Here is a 24,477-nt window from a genome sequence, read left to right as displayed (position 1 = left end):
CCTGCTGCCCTGAGGGGCTGTGGCTAGCTTTTCTCCAGTGGCCAACCAGTCAAGTGGCTCAGTCAGAACATGTGTTGGGGTGGCTGACACCAACACCACAGCTACTTTTTCTCCCTGGTTGAATCCTGCCCTCCAGATCTCTTGACAATATTGTCACTCACTCTTGTGGGCTCGACAGCACGTCAACTTGCAGACAGCATTGTGTGGCAGTTGCCAGAATGCACATTTCACCTCCTGGTTATTCCAGGCACATCATCAAAGGCGACATGGATGAATTAAGCTAGAGAGATGATATCTAGTCAGGCCAAACTGATCTTTCTCTACCAAACCCAAGGCCCAGATTACATGTGCAGTAAAGCACGAAGAAAAAGTCAGTGAAATCATAAACAGCACTTGCTGAGGATCAGCTGGCTGACTGACTGGAAAGACGTGGTTCAGGGTGACAATGTTGGCAGTTACAAGGGACTTTTCCTCAGTTTCCGGAGCTTAGATTTTCAACAGGCTGCTCTAAAACGAACGTTTTAGCAGTAAGAGAAGACTCCCCGCCTCTCCATCCTGACTTGGCCCTGTCCACAACACATCTATGCATTTTTCATTTCTTCACAGTTGTGTTCTCTTTTGTTTATCTAAAACTAACACATTCGATGCTTTTCTGCAAGCTGATTTTTTTTTAAAGCCTCTCAGCAGATGAAACCTTGTCTATCCAATTGTCCTTGGGAAGCAGTCTCTGCTTATTATAGCACCATCTTTCACTGGTGCTGGAGTGAGGTAGCTCAGGGATTGGCATGCACTCACTTTACAGAGACCAGGTACCAACAAAGTTACCTGCCAAAGCCACAGGTATGAGAATGGGATTGGACTTCAAGAATATTACCTAATACATGTAACACTACCTGTTCTTCCCAAAGAGACAGAGGGCAGACCCTGCCCCACTTATTCTGGAATTCCTGGTGTCTATCATGAGGCTTGGCACACACAAGGGGAGGAAGAAATGTTTGATGAGTTGACTGCCCTAGTTTTTCCCATCACTCAGCACACAGCAACTGCACAGCCACATTTTTGTGGCTGTTGAAATAAGGTCTAGAGAGGTGCACTAGTGTGCCACAGTGGCAGAGTTACAGTACATTGTTCTAATGTGCAATTCTTTGATTCTTTAAAGATAAGTGTGAAGGAAAAATTGCTTCATGTACAGAAAACATGTTAGGAGGGGACACTGTTTACAAATTTTTTTCATGTAATTGATTCAATAAAAATAGTGTTTTAAATTTATTAAGCATTTACTGAATGTCAGGTCCATGAATCAAGGCAAATTGGAAGTAGTCAAACAAGAGATGGCAAGAGTGAACATAGACAATCTAGGAATCAGCGAACTAAAATGGACTGGAATTGGTGAATTTAACTCAGATGACCATTATATCTACTACTGTGGGCAAGAATCCCTCAGAAGAAATGGAGTAGCTATCATGGTCAACAAAAGAGTCCAAAATGCAGTACTGGATGCAATCTCAAAAACGACAGAATGATCTCTGTTCGTCTCCAAGGCAAACCATTCAATATTATAGTAATCCAAGTCTATGCCCCAACCAGGAATGCTGAAGAAGCTCAAGTTGAATGGTCTTATGAAGACCTACAAGACCTTTTAGAACTAACACCCAAAAAAGATGTCCTTTTCATTATACGGGACTGGAATGCAAAAGTAGGAAGTCAAGAAACACCTGGAGTAACAGGCAAATTTGGCCTTGGAATATGGAATGAAGCAGGGCAAAGACTCATAGAGTTTTGCCAAGAAAATGCACTGGTCATAGCAAACACCCTCTTCCAACAACACAAGAGGAGACTCTACACATGGACATCACCAGATGGTCAACACCGAAATCAGACTGATTATATTGTTTGCAGCCAAAGATGGAGAAGCTCTATATAGTCAACAAAAACAAGACCAGGAGCTGACTGTGGCTCAGATCATGAACTCCTTATTACCAAATTCAGACTCAAATTGAAGAAAGTAGGGAAAACCGCTAGACCATTCAGGTATGACCTAAATCAAATCCCTTATGATTATACAGTGGAAGTGAGAAATAGATTTAAGGGCCTAGATCTGATAGACAGAGTGCCTGATGAACTAAGGAATGAGGTTCGTGACATTGTACAGGAGACAGGGATCAAGACCATCCCCATGGAAAAGAAATGCAAAAAAGCCAAATGGCTGTCTGGGGAGGCCTTACAAATAGCTGTGAAAAGATGAGAAGTGAAAAGCAAAGGAGAAAAGGAAAGATATAAGCATCTGAATGCATAGTTCCAGAGAATAGCAAGAAGAGATAAGAAAGCCTTCTTCAGCGATCAATGCAAAGAAATAGAGGAAAACAACAGAATGGGAAAGACTAGAGATCTCTTGAAGAAAATTAGAGATACCAAGGGAACATTTCATGCAAAGATGGGCTCGATAAAGGACAGAAATGGTATGGACCTAACAGAAGCAGAAGATATTAAGAAGAGGTGGCAAGAATACATGGAAGAACTGTACAAAAAAGATCTTCACGACCCAGATAATCATGATGGTGTGATCACTAATCTAGAGCCAGACATCCTGGAATGTGAAGTCAAGTGGGCCTTAGAAAGCATTGCTATGAACAAAGCTAGTGGAGGTGATGGAATTCCAGTTGAGCTGTTTCAAATCCTGAAAGATGATGCTGTGAAAGTGCTGCACTCAATATGCCAGCACATTTGGAAAACTCAGCAGTGGCCACAGGACTGGAAAAGGTCAGTTTTCATTCCAATTCCAAAGAAAGCCAATGCCAAAGAATGCTCAAACTACTGCACAATTACACTCATCTCACATGCTAGTAAAGTAATGCTCAAAATTCTCCAAGCCAGGCTTCAGCAATACGTGAACCATGAACTTCCAGATGTTCAAGCTGGTTTTAGAAGAGGCAGAGGAACCAGAGATCAAATTGCCAACATCTGCTGGATCATGGAAAAAACAAGAGAGTTCCAGAAAAACATCTATTTCTGCTTTATTGACTATGCCAAAGCCTTTGACTGTGTGGATCACAATAAACTATGGAAAATTCTGAAAGAGATGGGAATACCAGACCACCTAACCTGCCTCTTGAGAAATCTGTATGCAGACCAGGAAGCAACAGTTAGAACTGGACATGGAACAACAGACTGGTTCCAAATAGGAAAAGGAGTATGTCAAGGCTGTATATTGTCACCCTGCTTATTTAACTTCTATGCAGAGTACATCATGAGTATGCTGGGCTGGAAGAAACACAAGCTGGAATCAAGATTGCCGGGAGAAATATCAACAACCTGAGATATGCAGATGACACCACCCTTATGGCAGAAAGTGAAGAGGAACTAAAAACCCTCTTGATGAAAGTGAAAGTGGAGAGTAAAAATGTTGGCTTAAAGCTCAACATTCAGAAAACAAAGATCATGGCATCTAGTCCCATCACTCCATGGGAAATAGATGGGGAAACAGTGGAAACAGTGTCAGACTTTATTTTTGGGGGCTCCAAAATCACTGCAGATGGTGACTGCAGCCATGAAATTAAAAGACGCTTACTCCTTGGAAGAAAAGTTATGACCAACCTAGATAGCATAGTCGAAAGCAGAGACATTACTTTGCTGACTAAGGTCTGTCTAGTCAAGGCTATGGTTTTTCCAGTGGTCATGTATGGATGTGAGAGTTGGACTGTGAAGAAGGCTGAGCGCCGAAGAATTGATGCTTTTGAACTGTGGTGTTGGAGAAGACTCTTGAGAGTCTCTTGGACTGCAAGGAGATCCAACCAGTCCATTCTGAAGATCAGCCCTGGGATTTCCTTGGAAGGAATGATGTTAAAGCTGAAACTCCAGTACTTTGGCCACCTCATGTGAAGAGTTGACTCACTGGAAAAGACTCTGATGCTGGGAGGGATTGGGGGCAGGAGGAGAAGGGGACGATAGAGGATGAGATGGCTGGATGGCATCACCGACTCGATGGACGTGAGTCTGAGTGAACTGCGGGAGTTGGTGATGGACAGGGAGGCCTGGCGTGCTGCGATTCATGGGGTCGTAAAGAGTCGGACATGACTGAGCAACTGAACTGAACTGAACTGCGAAGTATGATACTGGAGATAAGAGATAAATAAGATATAGTTTTTATTTTCAAGAAACTTAGAGTAAAAAATGTTATTTGCCGGGTTTTTGTGAGAGGTGGTCATATTCTGTGAAGCACTGTGTAGCCCACCAGACTCCTCTGTCCATGGGGATTCTCCAGGTAAGAATGCTGGAGTAGGTTGCCATGCCCTCCTCCATGAGATCTTCCCAACCCAGGGATCGAACCTAGGTCTCCCACACTGCAGGTGGATTCTTTACCACCTGAGCCACCAGAGAAGCCCTGAAGCACTAACAAAGAACTCCTATTTCTGCAAGTAGTCACAACATTTATTTATCTCAAGAGTATTTGCTTGGAACTGTGTCCTTTCCTTCCTTGCTGCTAAGTCACTTCAGTCGTGTCCGACTCTGTGTGACCCCATAGACGGCAGCCTACCAGGCTCCTCTGTCCATGTGATTTTCCAGGCAAGAACATTGGAGTGGGTTGCCATTTCCTTCTCCAATGCATGAAAGTGAAAGGTGAAAGTGAAGTTGCTCAGTCGTGCCCGACTCTTGGCGACCCCATGGACTGCAGCCTTCCAGGCTCCTCCATCCATGGGATTTTCTAGGCAAGAGTACTGGAGTTGGGTGCCATTACCTTCCTTACCAGATATTAAAAACAACACTCTTTCTCCTTTGGCAGGGCCAAGTGAAGTATCAGGTTACACTTAGGGGCAAGTGAAGTGACAGGTTACATTGTCAGTGTGTTCTCTGACTGCGCAATTGAATATCAGTGAGCATGTAGCAAGAATGTAAACATCACTTGCCAAAAAAGTTTCATGTACACTAAAAAAGAAGTCTGAGTAAGGAGGTTGAGGCCCAAGGAGATTTAACTAGAATTAAAGTTAAGAACACTAACATTTCATTTGGTACCTATTCTTTTCCAGGTAGGAAACATAAAGAGAATTAGAGACTTCAGCGTGAATAAGGAAAAAAACTAGAGGGGTTCATTGTTAGGAAACTAACTAGATAAACAGGAAGAAGCTAAATTACTTGAGCATATTTATGGGGGAGAAAAAATTTTTCAGAGGTATATTTATGGCCTAGAAACTTAAATGTGTAGATGAGAAGACCAGAAATAAGAGATTTTCCCTGAAATAAAGTTTACTTTAATGACTGAGTCTGTATTACATGTTAAAAACAGCAAATTTAGGAAGAGATAACGGATCTTAATTAATTAATTTATTGGATCATTAATTTCAAAGACTGAGGAGCCTACTGATGCAATCTAGAGTACATAGATCTGAAATTAGACTCAGTCTTAATAAAATAAAATTAAAAAATAATTGGCCACAGATTAGTAGCTTAGAAGTAAGTAAACATAATCTCGGGAGGTGGGGTTATGATATTCCCTAAATTTTCAGCTCTCATGATGATACTGTTAAAACGGGGAAGTAAGGGGTAGGGAGAAGCAGGTAACTTTTAACCTAACTGCAGGATAAAGTTTTGCTGGAATGTTGAAAATTTACTGGTAGGGCTAAGTGTTAGATTTCATGTTTTTGTTGTATACAATTTCTTTTTCATTTTTCATTCCCTCCTTCTTCCTTTCTTTTAGCTGCTTTGATATTTACCTAGACATTCTTTCTCAGGGACAGAAAAGATATGTCCTGATTTCAGGGACTGAAAAGATCACTGAAATGTCAAAATTGTTTTGGATATTGGAGTAAAGTGGTTAGAGATGGAGCATGTGTGACAGCCGTTCAAAGTCAGTCCTGCCTTTGCCCTCAGATTCTTAAACTACTTCAGGCCGGCAGTCTAATCAGGAAGGGCTGAGAGGAAGACACTTACTCAGAGGGCATCATTTCAGGCTGGGTACCCATCAAAGGGAGCGCTTCCTCTTCAAGCACACCATGGTACACTCATGATCTCAGTGTGCATTTGTTGGATGGACTAGAGTCAGTCTCACAACAACATCTCAGATGTTGTCCAAGTTACCTTGAGGCATAGAGGGTCAACTGAAGGAGACAATCTCTAGCAACACATCCATGAGCAACTGCAAAGTTCTCTTCCTTCTCCCATACTTTTGGATGTCCTCCCCCTCCCCTTCCAGTGGTGTACTCTGCCCTAGCACCTAGGGTAGACAGTGGACAGCACTGACTACATGGGTGCCTGCAGATGCCCAGCAAGACATGGGGTATCATGCTGCTGGGTGAATGTATAGCTTTAACCATTACAGACACAATAACTATTTCCATATAAATCAAGAGTCTGAAGTAGAAGACAGGTTAGCTATAAATATTACAAGAATGTGGGCTTCCCTGATGGCTCAGATGGTAAAGAATCTGCCTGCAACGCAGGAGATGCGGGTTCAATCCCTGGGTCAGGAAGATCCCCTGGAGAAGGAAATGGCAACCACTTCAGTATTCTTGCCTGCAGAATCCCATGGACAGAGGAGCCTGGTGGGCTACCGTCCATGGGGTTGCAAAGAGTCTGACATGACTGAGTGACTAGCACTTTACTTTTACTTTAAACATTACAAGGAGGCATGTTTCAACTTAATAGAAATAAAAACTTTCCAAGGTTAAGATCTGAGTAACATTGGAATGACCATCTCATGAGCTAGAGATGAATTCATTAATTCACTCATTCAATACATAATTATTGAATTACAAATGCCATGTATTATTCTAGGCACTGAGGATACAGTAGAGAACAAGAGAGAAAAATCCTTGCCCCTGTGGAGCTTTTCTGGGGAGACAATTAACAACAGCAGCAGCAACAACAAAAGAAGCAGAATATCCAGTGGGCTGGATAACATACATGTGTCAGAAAACATTTTAGAGAGGTTGGCCAGGGGACAGCCAGCCCACTGAGAGGGTGATATTTGGGTAAGACATGAAAGATATGAGAGAGCGAGCTTTGAGGTTTTAAGGAAGAACATTTCAGGCAGAGGGAACAGCAAATGTAAAGACCCTGAGATGGGACTACCCCTGGAGTGTCTGAGAAACAGCAAGAAAGTCAATGAGTCTGGAGCAGAGGAAACAAGGAGAAAAAGCTCAGAGGAGGTCAGAGTGGCCAGGATGGAGGCAGACCTGCCTGGTCTTGTACACCCTGGGAAAGGATTCCAGCTTTCACTCCAAGTGCACCATCCAGTCACTGGAGGGTCCTGAGCTGAGGAACAGCACGATCCAGCTACCCTTCTTTAACAGGATTGCACTGGTTTGCTCTGCTAAGACTTGCTCTGCACCAGGGTAGCAGCAGTGATGGGACAGAGAAGGGTGAGCATTCTGGGTGTGTTTTGACACAACTGAGCAACTAAATGACAACAACAGCAAGTTAATATAAGGATCGACAACTGACTATGAAATCGAGCAGTTAGGATACTAGGGGCGATCTTCATATGACAGGGTCTGTGTAGTGCTGGGGGAGAAAATGTGAAGTGAGCTTATGAAAGAGTGAGAAGCTTCAAGTATATAAAACCATTCTGTGAGCACCGAGGTCTGTTTCAACTCTCAGATGGATTTGAGTCCTTCTGAAAAAGTGTCAGGATATATGCTATTTTTTCGATGTACACTCTGAGATACTTCAGTGACCACAAAGACTTCATTCAATACAAATCCCAATGGGAAACACAATTCACTACGGCCTTGGTAAAATTTTAATTCAAAGTACTGGAAGGTTTCCTGATCTTATCTCACTAGGTTTTTATAAAGTTAGAGTCAAGCAAGAGGATGTTTTAAACCAAGGCTATTCCCTATTCTCAAGTATATTAAGCTTTTGATTGAATACCATTATCTAAAAGCTACCAAATGAAAATAAGACTAAACTCTTACTTGTACAGGGCTGACTGACTAGTCAGTGGAAAGCAACAGAATCAGCATGCACTAAGAATTGATTACATCGTATTGTGTAATAGAACTTGAAATTCTGAGTAAAATGACTTGTGTCTGAGTCCTGAATCCATTCCTTCCTATCTGTGAAAATTTACACAAAATATTTAACTTTTACAAGCCTCAGGTTCTGACATGTAAAACTAGGATGACAGTAACTATCTCACAGGATTATTCCAAAGATCAAATAAAATATCATTTGGAGGAAATGATTAGCAATAAGTAAAGCCTGTATCAACATTACTGATTATAAATTGCTTCTATACCCATGTTTTTGTCAGATTCTCCCAACTCTACAGAGGAGGCATAGCTGAGTGTTATTGTTTTCATTTTAAAGAAAGTGAAGCAGAGGCTCTGAGATGTTAAGACACTTATTCAAAGTCACATGACTAATAAGTGCCAAAGTTGGGACCAGAAATAGAGTTTGTGTCTGTGATCTGGGCCTCTGTTCACTGTTAAGGCATCCACATGGAATCCAGTGGGACAAGGAGCCTCCTCTGCATGGGACTGAGTTTCTAAATCTGACCCATTCTCCTCTTGATGGTATGAATGAGGGGCTGTGGGGAGGTACATGGCTAAGGAAGAAACACTGAGGCCTCCTCGACCTCCTTCCTTTTGAACTTTCTTTCCCTTCTGGTCTCCCCTGCATTGCTAACACATCCCTAAAGAAGTCTTTAAGGACAGCCTTTAAGGACATCCTTAAAGGGCAGTTTTGAAGGTGTCCCTTGAATTGGAATATTTTACAGCTGGAAGAAACCTCAGATGCCATTTAGGCAAGCCTGCATTTTACGGACAAGGAAGCTGAATTCTGGGACTATTAAGATATGAACACAGGGCCCCTCAGGTTACTCACACCAGCTCTCAGCAGTGAGCATTCTATCCACAGACCACAGTGCCACCCACAATGAGGTCGTGGCATGGCATGGTACCTTCAGACAAAATTCTGAAGTGTTTCTCGATTAGTTATTTACGTAAAATGGATTTATTGTAACTCCCCCTATTATAGCATTAAAAAGAGCTTAAACCACTTAATAAATGGTAGCTGAAGCCACCTCTTGATGAATAATGTTTTCTCATTTGCAGTTAAAGTGCTAGAAGACAAAGTGACTTTAAAACTGCTTGAGAGGCCCCAATTATCTGATAAGCAGTTGCAAAGACCATACGAACAAATGCAGAAACAGACCTCTTTATGAGTGGTGTCTGATAAGGAAAGAGATATCTGTGGCAAAGGAGCTCTGGAAAATGTAATTATTTATCCTTTCACAATTAATGAAAGAAACTGAAAATGAAGCTTTCATTTCAAATCCTTTTTATCTGGATGAAACTTTAATTTTACATAATTAAATTGACTTCACAGTTCAGTGTGTTACAATATGCAATTAAGCAGCATATCGAGGCTAAATGGCTAGTGTTGGCTCATTTAGAAATCACACTGTCCAACTCCCAACAAGAATGAACACCTGCCTGTCTGCATCTATCCCTAGAGCCAGGGACAGCACACAGCCAGCAGGGCTGGCTCCCCAGAGTCATGGGACACAGCTATGTTTTCTTGCATATGTTAACTCTTGTATACAGTGAGCTGGGTATTTAAAGTTTTCATTCCTTTTTTTGTTTTTCAGTGGAAGCTTTTGTGGGGCATATAAAAATATTCCAGGAGTCTGATTGACTGCCACAGATGATTAACTTTATCTCTTACAGAAGTTCCCTCTAAGACAACACTTGCATCGTCAAAGCTGTTGCTTTTGGTTTGGTGAAAGAATGTCACAACTCCTTCATTCAAATTTTGCCATTTCACAATTTTTGATAAATTTTAGCTTAGAGCTCTTTCAAATTATGTTTGCATTCTTTGAAAAGGAGGGTCTTATGAAATGCTGTGAGAGGTGTGGTATGGGGACATGGAAATGGGATTGGGGTGAGGTCACTGGAAATCCATCTTAAGAGCCAGAGGTGGACGTGTTCATCTGGGCACCTCTCCCTCTTTTCTCTTTGAAAAGCACCTTCGTGAAGATTAATTCGTGATTCTGGAGCATGCAGGTCAACAATCAGAACTGAGTTTCCTTCCTTTCTCTGCTATAGTCTGTAACAATGATTCTTGTTTTGACCACTGGGGTGGCTGTTGGGAAGGACTCATAGATCTAAGCGGTATCCTATTATACTGAACCCATTTGGTGGCTTCTCTAGTTATACAGAGCAAGCACGTTCTTATATTAGTTATAAAAACAAATGAAGAAAAATGACAAGGGCTTTCAGGACAGACTTCTTTGAATTAGGGGGCATATGCCGCAGGTGCAGGGTTATTCTTCCTATAATGGTCCCACTACTTGCTATAGGGTGTAGTTTGTTATGATGATTGGCAGGTCATAAAACTCAAAGACTGTAAAAAGTATTACGGTGCATGTGGTGATATAACCTATTCATGAAGGTACAAAGGTTTCTTCTTCTGAGCCAAAGCTTCAATTACGGTACTGTCTGCTTCCATGATGCTAGAAGGCATCATGTAGTTTATAAAATCTCCTAAAATTCCATGAGCTAGATCTGCCTCTTGTTTTACTGCATTGCCTTGGAACCCAAAGGAGGCCTTAGCTATCAAAGGACATAATGTTAGTTTTATCAGAAAAAAATTCATCATGAGAAACAGTTTCAATAAGGGAGAACTTATATTAACATAGCCATGCAAACTGTAAAAGCCCCTATTTGTATATAACCAATTTAATAATTACGAATTATTTTTATAGATCCTTATGGAAGTGAGATCTAACAGAAGGTAACATCAAGGTATTTGGTTTTGGTTACTGCTTGCACTTCAAAGCCATTAAACTACTGGTTAGTGAAACTATGTCTATACACAAACATACAAACCACTGATAGGCTTTCTCTCAAACAACCTAAGTTTTTGCAAGTTTTAACACTGAACAAGTGTTTGAACAATAACAATAAAGGCTACTTTGTACAACTGTAAATCTATCATTTCTCAGAAACATTCAGGTGTCATACATTTTATACAAGGCTTAGAAACCTTGCTCTGACTTTAAACAGACCTTATTGTTTAAGAAATGCCTGGGTAATAGAACTGTTGACACATTCTCAGAGTTCTAGGAAAAGGAATTGCAGCTGTGAAATAAAAATGCAGTAGAATTGAAATATTTTATCAGTATGGCCTGATGTTCTCTGCTGCTTTACTAGATCCATCTGACATGATATCGATGAACTGCTACAGATTTTAGTTCTTCAGAATCAGATGGAAGAAACTATGGTCCACATCCATATATGATACACCCAAATGCAGAAGATCAACACGAAAAGTTATTTAGAGATAGTCCCTAAACCTTATATTGGTTTATTTTAATCTTCTTTCCCATTAAAGCTTTTACTAAGGCTTTTCCAACATATTGAGTTGAAAATAATACTTTCTTTAATAAAGACCTAGATGGAAGGGATCAGACATCCACATTTAATTGAATCAACTGGAAGGAAAGATTCATCTTAAAAACTGTTTATTATTATTCTGTAATCCTGTTCCTTCCTGAGGAATGAATTCAGGAATTGTCAGATTCTCATAATAAGAGATTATGAGTTAGAATTCTCAGTAGTCAAGTGAAAACTTTCCTGGTTTTGCTATTTTTTCCTTCTTGTTATATGTGGTCAAAGAGTACCTGGAAAGTTAAAGGTTCTTAATGTAACTTTGATTTGTACAGTGAATAAATAGCATTCTGGGTGGTGGTCAGAAACAAGCATTTGCAGAACAAAGTAGTATTTTTAAAAATTCATTCTCTAGGGAAAGTTATTCTAATGTTAAGTTATCTTTACCATGAAATTTGAAGTGAAGTTAACAGGACAAATACCCATGTACAAACAACAAGTCCCAAAGACAATAGCCAAGGGCACCAAATTAATGAGCACATGTGAAAGCACTTTAAATCTGCAACAGGCTTTATTAGTGTGATTACCATCTTCGTCCTTTTTACGTAGAATAGGCTACTTTGAGAGGGAAGTAGTTGTGTTTTTAGGAAGTTCAGCACTATTTCCTTATGAAAGGATTATTTTTGTGTTTAGAATATTTTTGATAGAACTGAGTAAACCATTATGTTTTCTGTCTATAAATGAGGGCGATAAAGGGCTCATGGGTGACTGCTGCTCTCCTGGACCTCTCTATTTATCTCTTTACAGTTCATGGTTTACCAGCATAAAGAGTGATGCTCTAAACATAAAGCTTACTACACTATCATTACATGTGACATTCATGTAGGTGCTAACGTGTGCTTATATTTGAGGCAGTAGAGTTTTGAAGTAAACACTACTCAAAACAAACTGAATTTCATAATTCAAGGATAGATTTAGTTCTTCATTAGGGAAAAAAGCTAGAAGGCTGCGCCTCTTAATTGAAGGTGGCTCCAAAGTATTAAATATAAAGATAAAACAGTTTAAGGAAACTAAGGCTTTCACAAAACAGAGACAGTAAAATTCTATCCCAAGAAATTGGTTTAGAAATCTAGAAAGAAAATTAAAAGATTCATCTTGAATAATGACTTGTTACCTCTTATTAGGATACTATAATATTCATATATCATTCACTAGTCAATGTCCTATTCTCTATTCTAGTTTGTGTGTGTGTGTGTGTGTGTGTTTCAGAAGGCATTTTCTCTTTGAAAAGAAATTTGAGGACTTTGATTACCCAGATAACACATTTGAAATTCATCTAATTAAGCAAATACTTAAATAGTTTACTCTAACTATTTGGGGTATCTCTACCTCTTTTGGAGAGACTGAGTCTAAATTCAAACATAGTGAGTAGCTTTGTAAAGATGCTTATAGATGATTCTCAAAGATTCCCCAGGCATTTATTTAACTTACTATTTAGCCAAGTAGATAATACTCTCCTCTCTATATATACATATATATATATATGCTGCTGCTGCTGCTGCTAAGTCGCTTCAGTCATGTCCAACTCTGTGCGACCCCAGAGACGGCAGCCCACCAGGCTCCCTCGTCCCTGGGATTCTCTAGGCAAGAACACTGGAGTGGGTTGCCATTTCCTTCTCCAATGCATGAAAGTGAAAAGTGAAAGTGAAGTTCCCCAGTTGTGTCTGACTCCTAGTGACCCCGTGGAGTACAGCCTACCAGGCTCCTCCGTCCATGGGATTTTCCAGGCAAGAGTACTGGAGTGGGTTGCCATTGCCTTCTCCAAAATGTATATATATATATTTATGTTGTATCATAGCCGTGAACTCAGAGAGGGAAGGAAAAAGAAACTGGAAAAAGTATTGAAATATAATGGACTCAGAGAGCCTCAGAAAGGTAAATGCAAAACTACACTATTTTAATTGTGCGAATGTCTTGAGTTATGCTTGAGAAAGTCTAAACTAGACACCATGAAAAGATGCAGCATCTGCTTGTGCCAAACTCCCAAATCATCCTTTCTCCAACCCTCCACCTCCTTGGTAAACCCTAAGGTTGTACTGTATAGCAGAAAGAATTACATTCAATATCCTGTGATAAACCATAATGGAAAAGAATATGAAAAAGAATGTACACTTTGATGTACAGTAGTTATAAATCAACTATATTTCAATAAAATAGAGTTTTAAAAACATGCACAGTGGATAAATATCAAGGTCCTGCTGTATAGCACAGGGAACCATACTCAGTATTTTATAGTAAACCATGGTGGAAAGGGACATGAAGAAGAATGCAGATACACTGTCTAACTGAATCACTTTGCTGTACAGCAGAAATTAAAATAACATCGTAAATCAACTATACTTCTATTTTTTTTAAAAAAGCAGCAAATTAGACCAAGAGGGTATGCTACCAGATGGGACAGGATGGAGAATGCCATGTTTTGTTCCCCAAAGCAATCTTACCTTTGTTTTCTGCCTTCAGTTCCTCTGCCATCAAGCTGTCTTGTCGGTTACCAAGCACGAATGCCAGAAACGAGAGGATGAGGGCATCCAAAATCCCAATGATAGCCAGGATGTAGGCCCAGCGAACTGAACAAGCCCCAAGAGTGTACTTGTCTGTCTTTTCTCCACACATCCGTTTTACTTCATCTGAATCCCAGCCATCAGGGAAAATCATACAGCCAAGCACAAGGCAGGCAGCTTAGAGAGAGGAAAAAAAGAGAAAAAGACTTAACATAAATTTCATTTTAGCAAATATTGCCACTGTGTGTCAAATCGTTGTCCAAATTTTGATGTGAAGAACAGCATGTCTTACTGCTGTCCAACCCTGAGTGGTTCTCCCCTCCCCACCAGTTAACTTCAAAGCAGCCCATCACTCTGCAATGAAAGGGGCTCTGGGAACACTCTTTACGGTAGGACGGAACATTGAAAGAGAGGCCAAGGTAGGTTGATCAATAAGAAGAAAACTAAAAAAAAAAAAGTCGAACTGTGGCGTGCATTTGTGAGAAGGCTTCCACTGCAAATAGGCCCACAAGCAATCCTAACACTGCTGCAGCTAAGTTGCTTCAGTCGTGTCTGACTTTGTGCGACCCCATAGATGGCAGCCCGTCAGGCTCCTCTGTCCCTAGGATGCTCCAGGCAAGAACACTGGAGTGGGTTGCCATTTCCTTCTCCAATGCATGAAAGTGAAAAGTGAAAGGGAAGTCACTCAGTTGTGTCTGACTCTTAGTGACCCCATGGACTGCAGCCCACCAGGCTCCTCCGTCCATGGGATATTCCAGGCAAGAGTACTGGAATGGGGTGCCATTGCCTTCTCCCAATCCTAACACTGCAAGATGACAATTCAATTCTGGCTTTTAAGAGCTATAACAGCAGTCAGATAAGGGATTAGGTGTGAGATAACATGGAGATACAAGAGCATATATTGACTCTGAGTCACAGTAAAAAATAGTTTCATATTGTGACCAACACACACTATGAAGTTTCTTGAAACTATGCTTACCACATGCAATGCACTCTGATATTTTCTATTCTGTTCTCTGTTCTATTTCATTTTTTAAAAGGTTGAAAATCATGGCAACACAGTGTGGCACTGCAGAGCTTTTATATAATATGTAAATTCAGGTATTTAAGGAGAATGCTTAATACTTGCTCTAGTTCCCAAAAATCACCATGTGAAATACACAAATGCTTTTTAACAAGAATATGTTGATTTGAAGGCTCTCATTGCTACTCTCCTTACATTTAACCAAATTATTTTGGGGTAAGTGGTGACAGTGTTAGGTTATATTCTGAATAGGTGGTTCATCCATTAATTCACTCACTCATTAATTCAACAACCACTTACTGAGTGTCTCTGAAGGAGTACCAGACATAGTTCTTGGCGCTAGGGATACAGGGATCAAGAAGAGAGACATGGCTTATGCTACCATAGACTTTATGTTTTGTCGGAAAGAGGACAAAAAAATGAATAAGCATGCAAATAAAGTAATTTTAAGTTGTAATAAGTAATAGGTAGGAAAGAAACAAAGGGCTTAGTGAACAGAGAGTGGGACCTTCTTCAGAGAAGGTGAACAGGTAACGACTCTTGAGGGGATGATATTTAAGGCCCCAAACAAGCAAAGCACTAGACATGTGAAATGGCAACAGCATGTGCAAAGGCCCTGAAGTTGAAAAGGTGTGTTTGAGAAGCTACCAGGAGATTAGTGATGAGGCTGGAGAAAGTGATTATGTTGAGGCATCCTTGCAGGCTATCCATTTGCGGGGCATGTAACTAAAGAAAACTATCATGGCACAACCAAGTTAAGAGTTCTGTGATTGTCAGAGGCAGACAGTCCCGAGGCTGGCAAGAGGAAGTTGCGTATAGTTCTTGCCTCACTGCTATTTACTGAACAAGCCAGAAGTAGACAACTACTTTCTTATCTTAACAGAAGCACAGGTCTACAAGGCAGGTCTAGAGAAGACAGATACCAAGGTGGGTAACAATTAGGAAGATAGCCTGGGAGAGCTCTGCTTTAGTGCTCCTTTTGATTTTACAGAATGACAGTTCAGAACTTCAGGTCACACTTGGTTGCTCGTTTTTCTTTGCCCACGTCCCAGATATTAACATGCTTGCCTTATCTATCTGTGCTGTATCTCTATATACATGCACCTACTTTAAGCCTTTGTTATCTCTCAAAGGGAACCCTAACTTCCCTCTGCCTTCTGTTTGCCTTCACTCTATTTCAGATCAGACACTACTGCTCATACTCAAAATGTCATGCTGGTTCCCACTGGTGCTGAAGAACACTTAAACCCTCAGCCAGGTGTTCAAGGCTCCACGGACCAGCCCCTAGTTGTTTCCAGTCCTCCTCCCCTGAATACTCTCCACTTCATGTGGGCTGTAATATGCATGATTGCCTGTCTACGCACCAAGTTTTGGGATTTCTGTTTTCTCTTTTGCCTAGGTTATTTGCCACTGTTGCTGCTAAGTCACTTCAGTCGTGTCTGACTCTGTGCGACCCCATAGATGGCAGCCCATCAGGCTCCCCTGTACCTGGGATTTTCCAGGCAAGAGTACTAGAGTGGGATGCCATCGCCTTCTCCGATAAAACATACTACTTTAACCATTTTTAACTGTGCAGTTCAGTGGCACTAAGTACATTCACATTGTTGTGCAACTCTCACCATTATCCTTCTCCTGTGTTTTTCACCTTCCTTAACCGAAACTCTGTCCCTGACCCCCTGGCATCTATCAATGTACTGTCTGACCTAAGTATTTAACTACTCTAGGTAACTTGCACAAGTGGAATCTAACAGTACTTGTCTGCACCTAATGTATGTGTTGTGCTTAGTTGCTCAGTCGTGTCTGACTCTTTGCGACCCCATGGACTGCAGCCCGCCAGGCTTTCTGTCCATGGGGATTCTCCAGGCAAGAATACTAGAGTGGGTTGCCATGCCCCGCTCCAAGGGATCTTCCCAACCCAGGGATCAAACCCAGGTCTCCCGCATTGCAGGTGGATTCCTTATTGTCTGAGCACCAGGGAAGCACACCTAATGTATACTGGAAAGCATTTTTAGGGTTAACTTTATGTCCTACAAACATACTGCACCTTCTCCTCCCCACCCTGTACTCTACAGGAGGCCCTCACCAGCCATCTACTTCACGCATAGTAGTGTGCACATGTCAACCCCACTCTCCCAATCCATCCCACTCCCCTCGCCCCTTGGTGTCCATACGTTTTTTTCTCTGTGTCTGTTTTTTTTTTTTCCTGCTCTGCAAATAGATTTACCTGTATCATTCTTCTAGATTCCACATATGTGTTAACATACAAGTAGCTCATGCAGCTCAATATCAAAAAAACAATTTAAAAAATGTGTAGAAGACCTAAATAGATTTTTTTCCAAAGAGGACAGACAGATGGCAAAAAGGAAAATGAAAAGATATTCAACACCACTAATCATTAGAGAAATGCAAATCAAAACTCAATGAGGGGACTTCCCTGATGGTCCAGTGGCTGGGACTTAACACTCCCAATGCAAGGGGCCCAGGTTCCATTCCTGGTCAGGGATCTAGATCCCACATGTCACAACTGAGACCTGGTGCAGCCAAATTAAATAAGTACTAAAAAGAAACCTACAATGAAGTACCACCTCACACTGATCAGAATGGCCATCATCAAAAACATATTTACAAACAATAAATACTGGGGAGGGTGTGGAGAAAAGAGAATGCTCTCACACTGCTGGTGGGAATGTAAAGTGATATAGCCACTATGGAGGACAGTATGGAGATTTCTTAAAAAAAAACTAAAAGTAAAACTACCATGAGATGGTTGGATGGTATCATCAACTTAATGGACATGAGTTTGAGCAAACCCTGGGAGACAGTGAAAGACAGGGATGCCTGGGGCTGCAGTCCATAGGGTTGCAGAGTCGGACACAACTGAGCAACTGAACAACAAATGACTTAGCAATTTCACTCAAATATTTTTTAATTAATTTATTTTTTATTGAAGGATAATTGCTTTACAGAATTTTGCTGTTTTCTGTCCAATCTCAAAATTTTACTTGAATATTTAACATTCAGTCAAAAGCAACGTTCTTCACAAAGCAAACCATCTCAAATTCTTGACCTACGCTGTTGCCCTTCTCTAAACTCACATAGCTATTGACTGCATTGATCTTAAACATTTTGTTTTTACAAGCATTGTCTCAATCACAGACTATAAACTTTCTAAGGAAAGACTCCTGGGTTAAGTCATATTTATAGCACCTAAATCAGTACCTTGTACAGACTGGCATTAAAATACTTTTGAATGGGAAAGTGAATAAAGGAATAATCAAATTATAGCACCTAGACAGTATACTCTAAAAAATACAGTTTATAAGTCAATATCACAACTACCAAAGGTCACAAATCTCATTAAATATGGATTCATATTTCAGTGGCATTTAACAAACAATTTTGTTATAACTAGACAACAGATTACAAGTGCTTGGGAGATTAGAAAAAAGTGAAGCTAATGATTTGAAAAATATTTCAAACTCCCATTCCTTCTGTAGTTTCTAGCATTTGGTACCAACATGATCTCCAGGGCATTTCTAGTAGTAATCATTTTTGTATTTTAAAAATATGTGGTTTCCACGAGTGAAAATTCAGTTTATTTGCAAAGGCCCAGATTTTAAAATACAAACTATACTTCAGAAAAACACCTCCAAGGAAGCTACATTACTCGGAATATCTTTTAAAATATCCTAATTGGTTTTTAACAATTTTTATCAATGAGACAATTACTTTCTTATAAGAAAAAGAGGAAAATTAAAAAAATTAATGAATGGGAATTACTTGGAGAATGGTAACTTGTAGTTTTAGCTAAACTTAACAGACATCACCAAGTGACCCAGGCTCAGGCAGGGTGTTGGATATTATGGGTTAATTTTGCTAGAACAGGATGTTTGTGGAATGCTGAAATCAACAAAGACATCTTTTCTAAAGGTCTTTCTGCACTGAAGGTAGACTGTCTTAGAAGCTTCCATTTCTAGAAACTCTGAATATCATACTGGGATAAAAAGAGCAAAGATAGAATTCATACTCTGAAGCTAAAACCACAGGAGAATATGAGTGGCAATTCATTATTCCCCATCTTCAAAGTATATGATTTTCTTAATCAAATTTTAAGTAAAGAACCTGGGAAAACAGAGACTATATAATATACTGTTGTGCTTCGTTTTATACAATTGCTATTCTCCTGAAAGTAACAAAAATACAATTTTTGAAATGCAATTTTCATTTCCCATCTAGTTTAAGCAAGTTGGCTATTCAGAGAAATCTTAAGATAAAACCTGGGCTGATAAGGTTGGGTTTTGGCCTCCCAGGGTCAGGGGAAGGGCTTAGGTCCCCCCACCCCACCCCACAGGTGTGTCCTTCAGGCCATGGAGCACTAGGATTTGTACTGGATTCTCTAACCTTTTCTTGTTGGCTCTCTCTTAAAGTGAAAGGTCTGATATTTTAAAAAATTTGTCTGGTTTGAAAATCTGAATGGTTATATAGTAGGATAATAAAACGAGATTCAACTGCATTTAAAAGCTTTTAAAACTCTGTAAGTGAAGTCTGTGATTAAAATCCAATTTTTACAGAAATAAATCCTATCTTTTTGAAGCTGCACTTCTACTTCAAATGGCCACTGAATAGCAAATTTTATCTTCTGACGATGTATTATTAAATACACATCTTCTCATCCTATCTGAACTTCCCCAAATTGGCTGTTTTATTTTTGAAAGGTAAATCTCCCTCAAATTACAGTGTATTACAGATTAATTTAAACCATTAAGATAGTTTGGGCTCTATTGGTTTCTTTAGAAAGCTATGGGTATCACATTCTGCATTGATGCACTGATGCTATTATAAGTCCTGCTTCCTGGCATTCTATTAACCAGAACCTTACCAACCTGCACAATTTGAGAGCTGCTGGAAACTAACAGCTATTTGTAATCTTGACTAAGAAGCACTTACAAGATCCTAGGCTAATGTCTCAATAAATGAAAGATTAAATAACATTCCTCTTGGTTCTATAATTAATTATTTCTAATTCTTAACAAATTGATCATGTTGTATGATGCACCACCATCATGACACTAAACATTAGCGTATACTGGCACCAGAACATTTGATTAATTTGGACATGCGATTTCCTGACTGGGAGGGATAGTGGAGAATTAGTTCCAACTGGGCTGGTATCCAAAAACGGGTTTCTTATTAGGATGTCACCTAGGAAATGACTAAGTTACTTGCAGTTATATATTTCTTCATTTTGGCAGCAGGTTTTCCGGAGGTGTATCACAGAATATTCTTGAATGTTAAAGAGAAACAAGAGCTCACAAGCTGGGGGTGAGCAGAGAAGAATGATGAAAAGAAACCCACGTTACTGAATGCTGCCATGACATCTTCTAATCTGGAATATACAATCAAGGCACCTTTGTGAAGGCAGGACTGTTGATTTCAGTTTTAAGCGTACTCCAAATAGTGAGGAAGCATTCACATTCTAAAAGGGACCTCTGTGTAGAGGCTACTGCTGCCCACAATGGGTCCTTCTGAAATAGTACATAAACAACTAGTGGTTCCCTAGAGCCACTAATTGCTCTGGCATTTTTCTTTGCCAAAGAGCTGAATTTAACCTCTGTGAAAGAAACCGCCTCAGAAAAATCCACAAATGTTTTTAATTGAGTCTTTCTCCAAAGGGAAATGAAGCAAGAGGGAAAAAGCAATAGAGGGGTCTATGATTTGGGTCACTTTGGCCTGCTGATATTGCTGGACCAACTATCCAATCAGGACTTTCAACACTGCAAACCTGAGAATTGCTTATTTTTTGGACAGGAAGGGAAAGTCTAATTCACTCTTTTAAAAGTTTATGCACTGGTGCACAGAAAGCATGATAAATTGCCTCATGTTGCTGAAGCACTCAAGGGGAACGCAGTGAAAAAAAAACGAACCTGCACTCACTTAACTCTATCAATTATTGAGGCATACAGTAATTGGAGAAACTGATGCCAGCAGAGCTGCCAGGCTATGGAGGGGGGACTTTTACACGAGGACTGTTACTCTACACACCTGCTAGAGGAGAGGCAAATCATTCCTACAGTTTCTTCATTAGCACATGGTCAACAGAACCGAACTTCTGTATGAACCACAGTATTCATACATCTGGAAAAGGTCCTGTATTTATACCTCAGTTTATCTCTGGAGAACTGAGTTGCTAGACAATCCAGGACATGAAATACCGTGATTTAGAGTCCAATGGAAAAAACAAAACTTTCTCCTGATCAGTTCTGATTTTAAACCTACTATAATTTTGTGGCATTTAACTTTGGGTCGTAACACAAAAAGATAACAACATTTCTTAGAAAGGGGAGAAAGAGAAAATGTAAATAAACAATGGGCTCTCAAAAGAAGAGTATTAGAAAGTTGTGTGTGATGGAGAGAGGAGTTTCTCTATGCAGGTGCTCAGCCCTAATTGCCCCAGTAAAGGGAGCCATCCATTCACCTGTACCCTGGGCTCAGTCACCTGTGGAACCTACACCATGGGGTGGAATCAGAAAGAGGAGAATCAGGAGTCCACCCCCCCCGCCCCAGCCTCCTGCACTGGGAACCAAGGGGTGGAGAAACTGCTTTTCTGGAATAGGACACCAGACAAGAGGAAAAACATTTAACTAAGTACAATGTAGCTTGCTACTTTTGCTCAAATTTTGAGGGTTACTAGCCAGATATAATATAAACCAGAATGTAGGACTTAAAAATACAATGCAGTTCTGATCTCTAGAATGCCAGCAGATGGCTTTTGATGTCTATCTTGGATCCAGTCAGACTCTGTGAAATCTTACTATGACATAGTTAATAACAGTATGCACCATAATAAGTACTAACATTATATGAACATCACTGATGGGGTACACTGCACATACATCATCTAATTCTCAAGTAAAGCTAAGACAAACACAAGAGCATTACTTCCTGGCTTCTCTAATTTCCAGAAAGAGGGATTTTCCCTGAAATATCCTTGGCTTCTTATCCCATTCTTTCTTCCTTCCCATGGAGATGAAGCGACTTCCCCAAGGAATACCTGAAGCATTACTGGCTGTACCAGCCCAGCCTTTCCTCTACTTACCTTAGAAGCAGTTTGCCCTCATGAAGCATATATTCCACTCCTCTGTGCTGTACATTTTATACAGGGTGAACTTGATTTTCCAGTGTTGCCCAGGAGTAGGAAGACGACTATGCTTAATTCTGAGGTTGCAAATTAGGGAGTCCTTTTGGCTCGGAGACTCAGAGTCATTTCTTCAGTCATCATCAGTCATTTCTTCTTTCTCACATAAAGGGCATATTTGGCTTGCATCTGCCAGCTCCCCTCTCTCTCAGTTGGTTCAGAGCTTGAGAGTGTCCCATAGTTTTGGAGGCTGGAAGTCTGAGATCAGAGCACCAGCATGGTGGGTTTGGTTGGCACCCTTTTCTGAGTTACAGAGAGCTGACTTCTCTTTGGATCCTCCCTCACACACAGTGGAAAGGGAGCTAGCAAGCTCTGTGGCCTCTTCTACAAGTGAATCATGGGGGCTCCACCCTCAGAACCTAATTACCTTCCAAAGGCCCCACCTGCTAATATCATCACACTGGGATTTGGGTTTCAACCTATAAATCTTAGGGAGGCATAAACATTCAGTCCTTTGCAGAGCAGAAACAGAGGGTTGTCATTCATTGCTTCTCTACCAACCCCAGCATTATTTTGTTTTTTACATATAGGAAAAAAGGAAGCTGAAGCACAGAAATTCCATATAGCTTGCTCAAAGTCATACAAAGCCCTCAAGTGGTGGAACAGGATTTGAACTCAGATAGTCCAGTATTCTTGTCTAGACAATCCTGTGGACAGAGGAGCCTGGTGGGCTGCTGTCCACAGGGTCGCACAGAGTCGGACACGACTGAAGCGACTTAGCATGCATGCATGCATGCATTGGAGAAGGAAATGGCAACCCACTCCAGTATTCTTGCCTGGAGAATCCCAGGGACAGAGGAGCCTGGTGAGCTGCTGTCTATGGGGTCGCACAGAGTCGGACACAACTGAAGTGATTTAGCAGCAGCAGCAGCAGTCTAGCTTTGGAATCTATGCTTTTAACACCATATACCCTATCATCTTTTATTTATCAACAATAATGATGCATATGAAATTATTTTATCTTAGAGTTTAAGATTTCAGTTTTTTCTTTTTTTTCTCAGCCACCCAGCAGGGCATATGGGATCTTAGTTCCTTGACCACAGATGGAACCTGTACCCTCTGCAGTGGAAGCGCAGAGTCTTTACCATCAGACTACAAAGGCAGTCCCCAAATTACTTCAGAGTATTGTTTTTTCTTAAAATGAGAACACTTATAGAATCTTGGCAGTGCTTATTGTTTATAATTAGACATTTATTTTTTTGAGTACAAGAACTGCTAAAATGATGCTTAGAAACTGCTAGCTTTTATATGAATATTTTTTTTTGTTTATGCCAGTATTTCACCTAATCAGAATTTTACCTTTTATGTAGTGCCAAGAACATTAATTATAAATTCTAAATGTGTGAAATTGGAATTAATGAGATTAATTATAAATAAATATATGTATATTTTGGTTTTACACACATTTCACAAAAAATGCATCCTTTTTTTTTGTTTGTTTTGGCTTGATATTTTGAGTGAGTTTTTGGCTTGATATTTTGAGTTAGTTTTTGGCTTGGTATGTTAAGTTGGCTTCATGTAAGCCAAACATTTTCTGTGTTCTTCTTAAAAGGCATATATTCCTTTAGCTTCCTTCAGGGCTCAGAGGTTAAAGCGGCTGCCTGGAATGTGGGAGACCTGGGTTCGATCCCTGGGTTGGGAAGATCTCCTGGAGAAGGAAATGGCAACCCACTCCAGTACTCTTGCCTGGAGAATCCCATGGATGGAGGAGCCTCGTGGGAGAGTCCATGGGGTCGCAAAGAGTCAGAAACAACTGAGTGACTTCACTTAATAATATATTCCTTTTAAGAGTATACATGTGTTTATGTGTATACATAACTAAGAATATATGTATCTTATTCATTTATATACAGCTACATATATGTAGAATAATTTCTGCTTCAGGTACAAATACAGACATGAATCAATCCAGTTCTGTTTAAATTTCTGTGAAGCTTTGTTTAAGTAACTCTCTGGGTGTCAACAGACACATTGTTTTAATGAACATTTCAATCAAAAGGATACCAAACATGCTGGCAGGTCACAAACTTGTCTGAAAAATTGCAGGAGAGCTCTTGACTCAGGCAACATTTTCAAGTGCTAAAATCTATATTGCATTTCAGACACAGGATCTTAATAGAGGAAAATATCATCTTTTTCCACAACCATATGAACCATACCCCAATCACCGTCCTCCGAGCAAAATCTGCTTCAGCCATGATAACACCCAAAGCAGAGACCAATGATTATCTTGCCGGCACTTTTCCAAGTGGCTCTTTGTGCTGAGCTACTTTATTTGTAAAACAGGGAGCCCTGGTCTAGATGACTGAGTGGTTATCTGCTATTTACCTTATATCATTCGTATATAGGAATACATTTGTATTCACCTGA

The 24,477-nt window shown here is 40.3% G+C and overlaps 1 protein-coding gene across 3 annotated transcripts in view; it reads right to left on the bottom strand.

Moving 5' to 3' along the window:
* The window catches only part of LHFPL3 (LHFPL tetraspan subfamily member 3), a 650,964-nt gene that overhangs the window by 195,996 nt on the left and 430,491 nt on the right, over positions 1-24,477 (bottom strand). For all 3 annotated transcript variants that reach the window (XM_069587892.1, XM_069587895.1, XM_069587893.1), the window contains exon 2: positions 13,829-14,065. In XM_069587892.1, the coding sequence (XP_069443993.1) occupies positions 13,829-14,065 (237 nt within the window). The remainder of the gene's footprint in view (positions 1-13,828; positions 14,066-24,477) is intronic.

This window comes from Ovis canadensis, chromosome 4 (assembly GCF_042477335.2).
Source record: "Ovis canadensis isolate MfBH-ARS-UI-01 breed Bighorn chromosome 4, ARS-UI_OviCan_v2, whole genome shotgun sequence".
NCBI classification, from domain to species: domain Eukaryota; kingdom Metazoa; phylum Chordata; class Mammalia; order Artiodactyla; family Bovidae; genus Ovis; species Ovis canadensis.
This window is presented reverse-complemented; position numbering and strand designations above follow the sequence as displayed.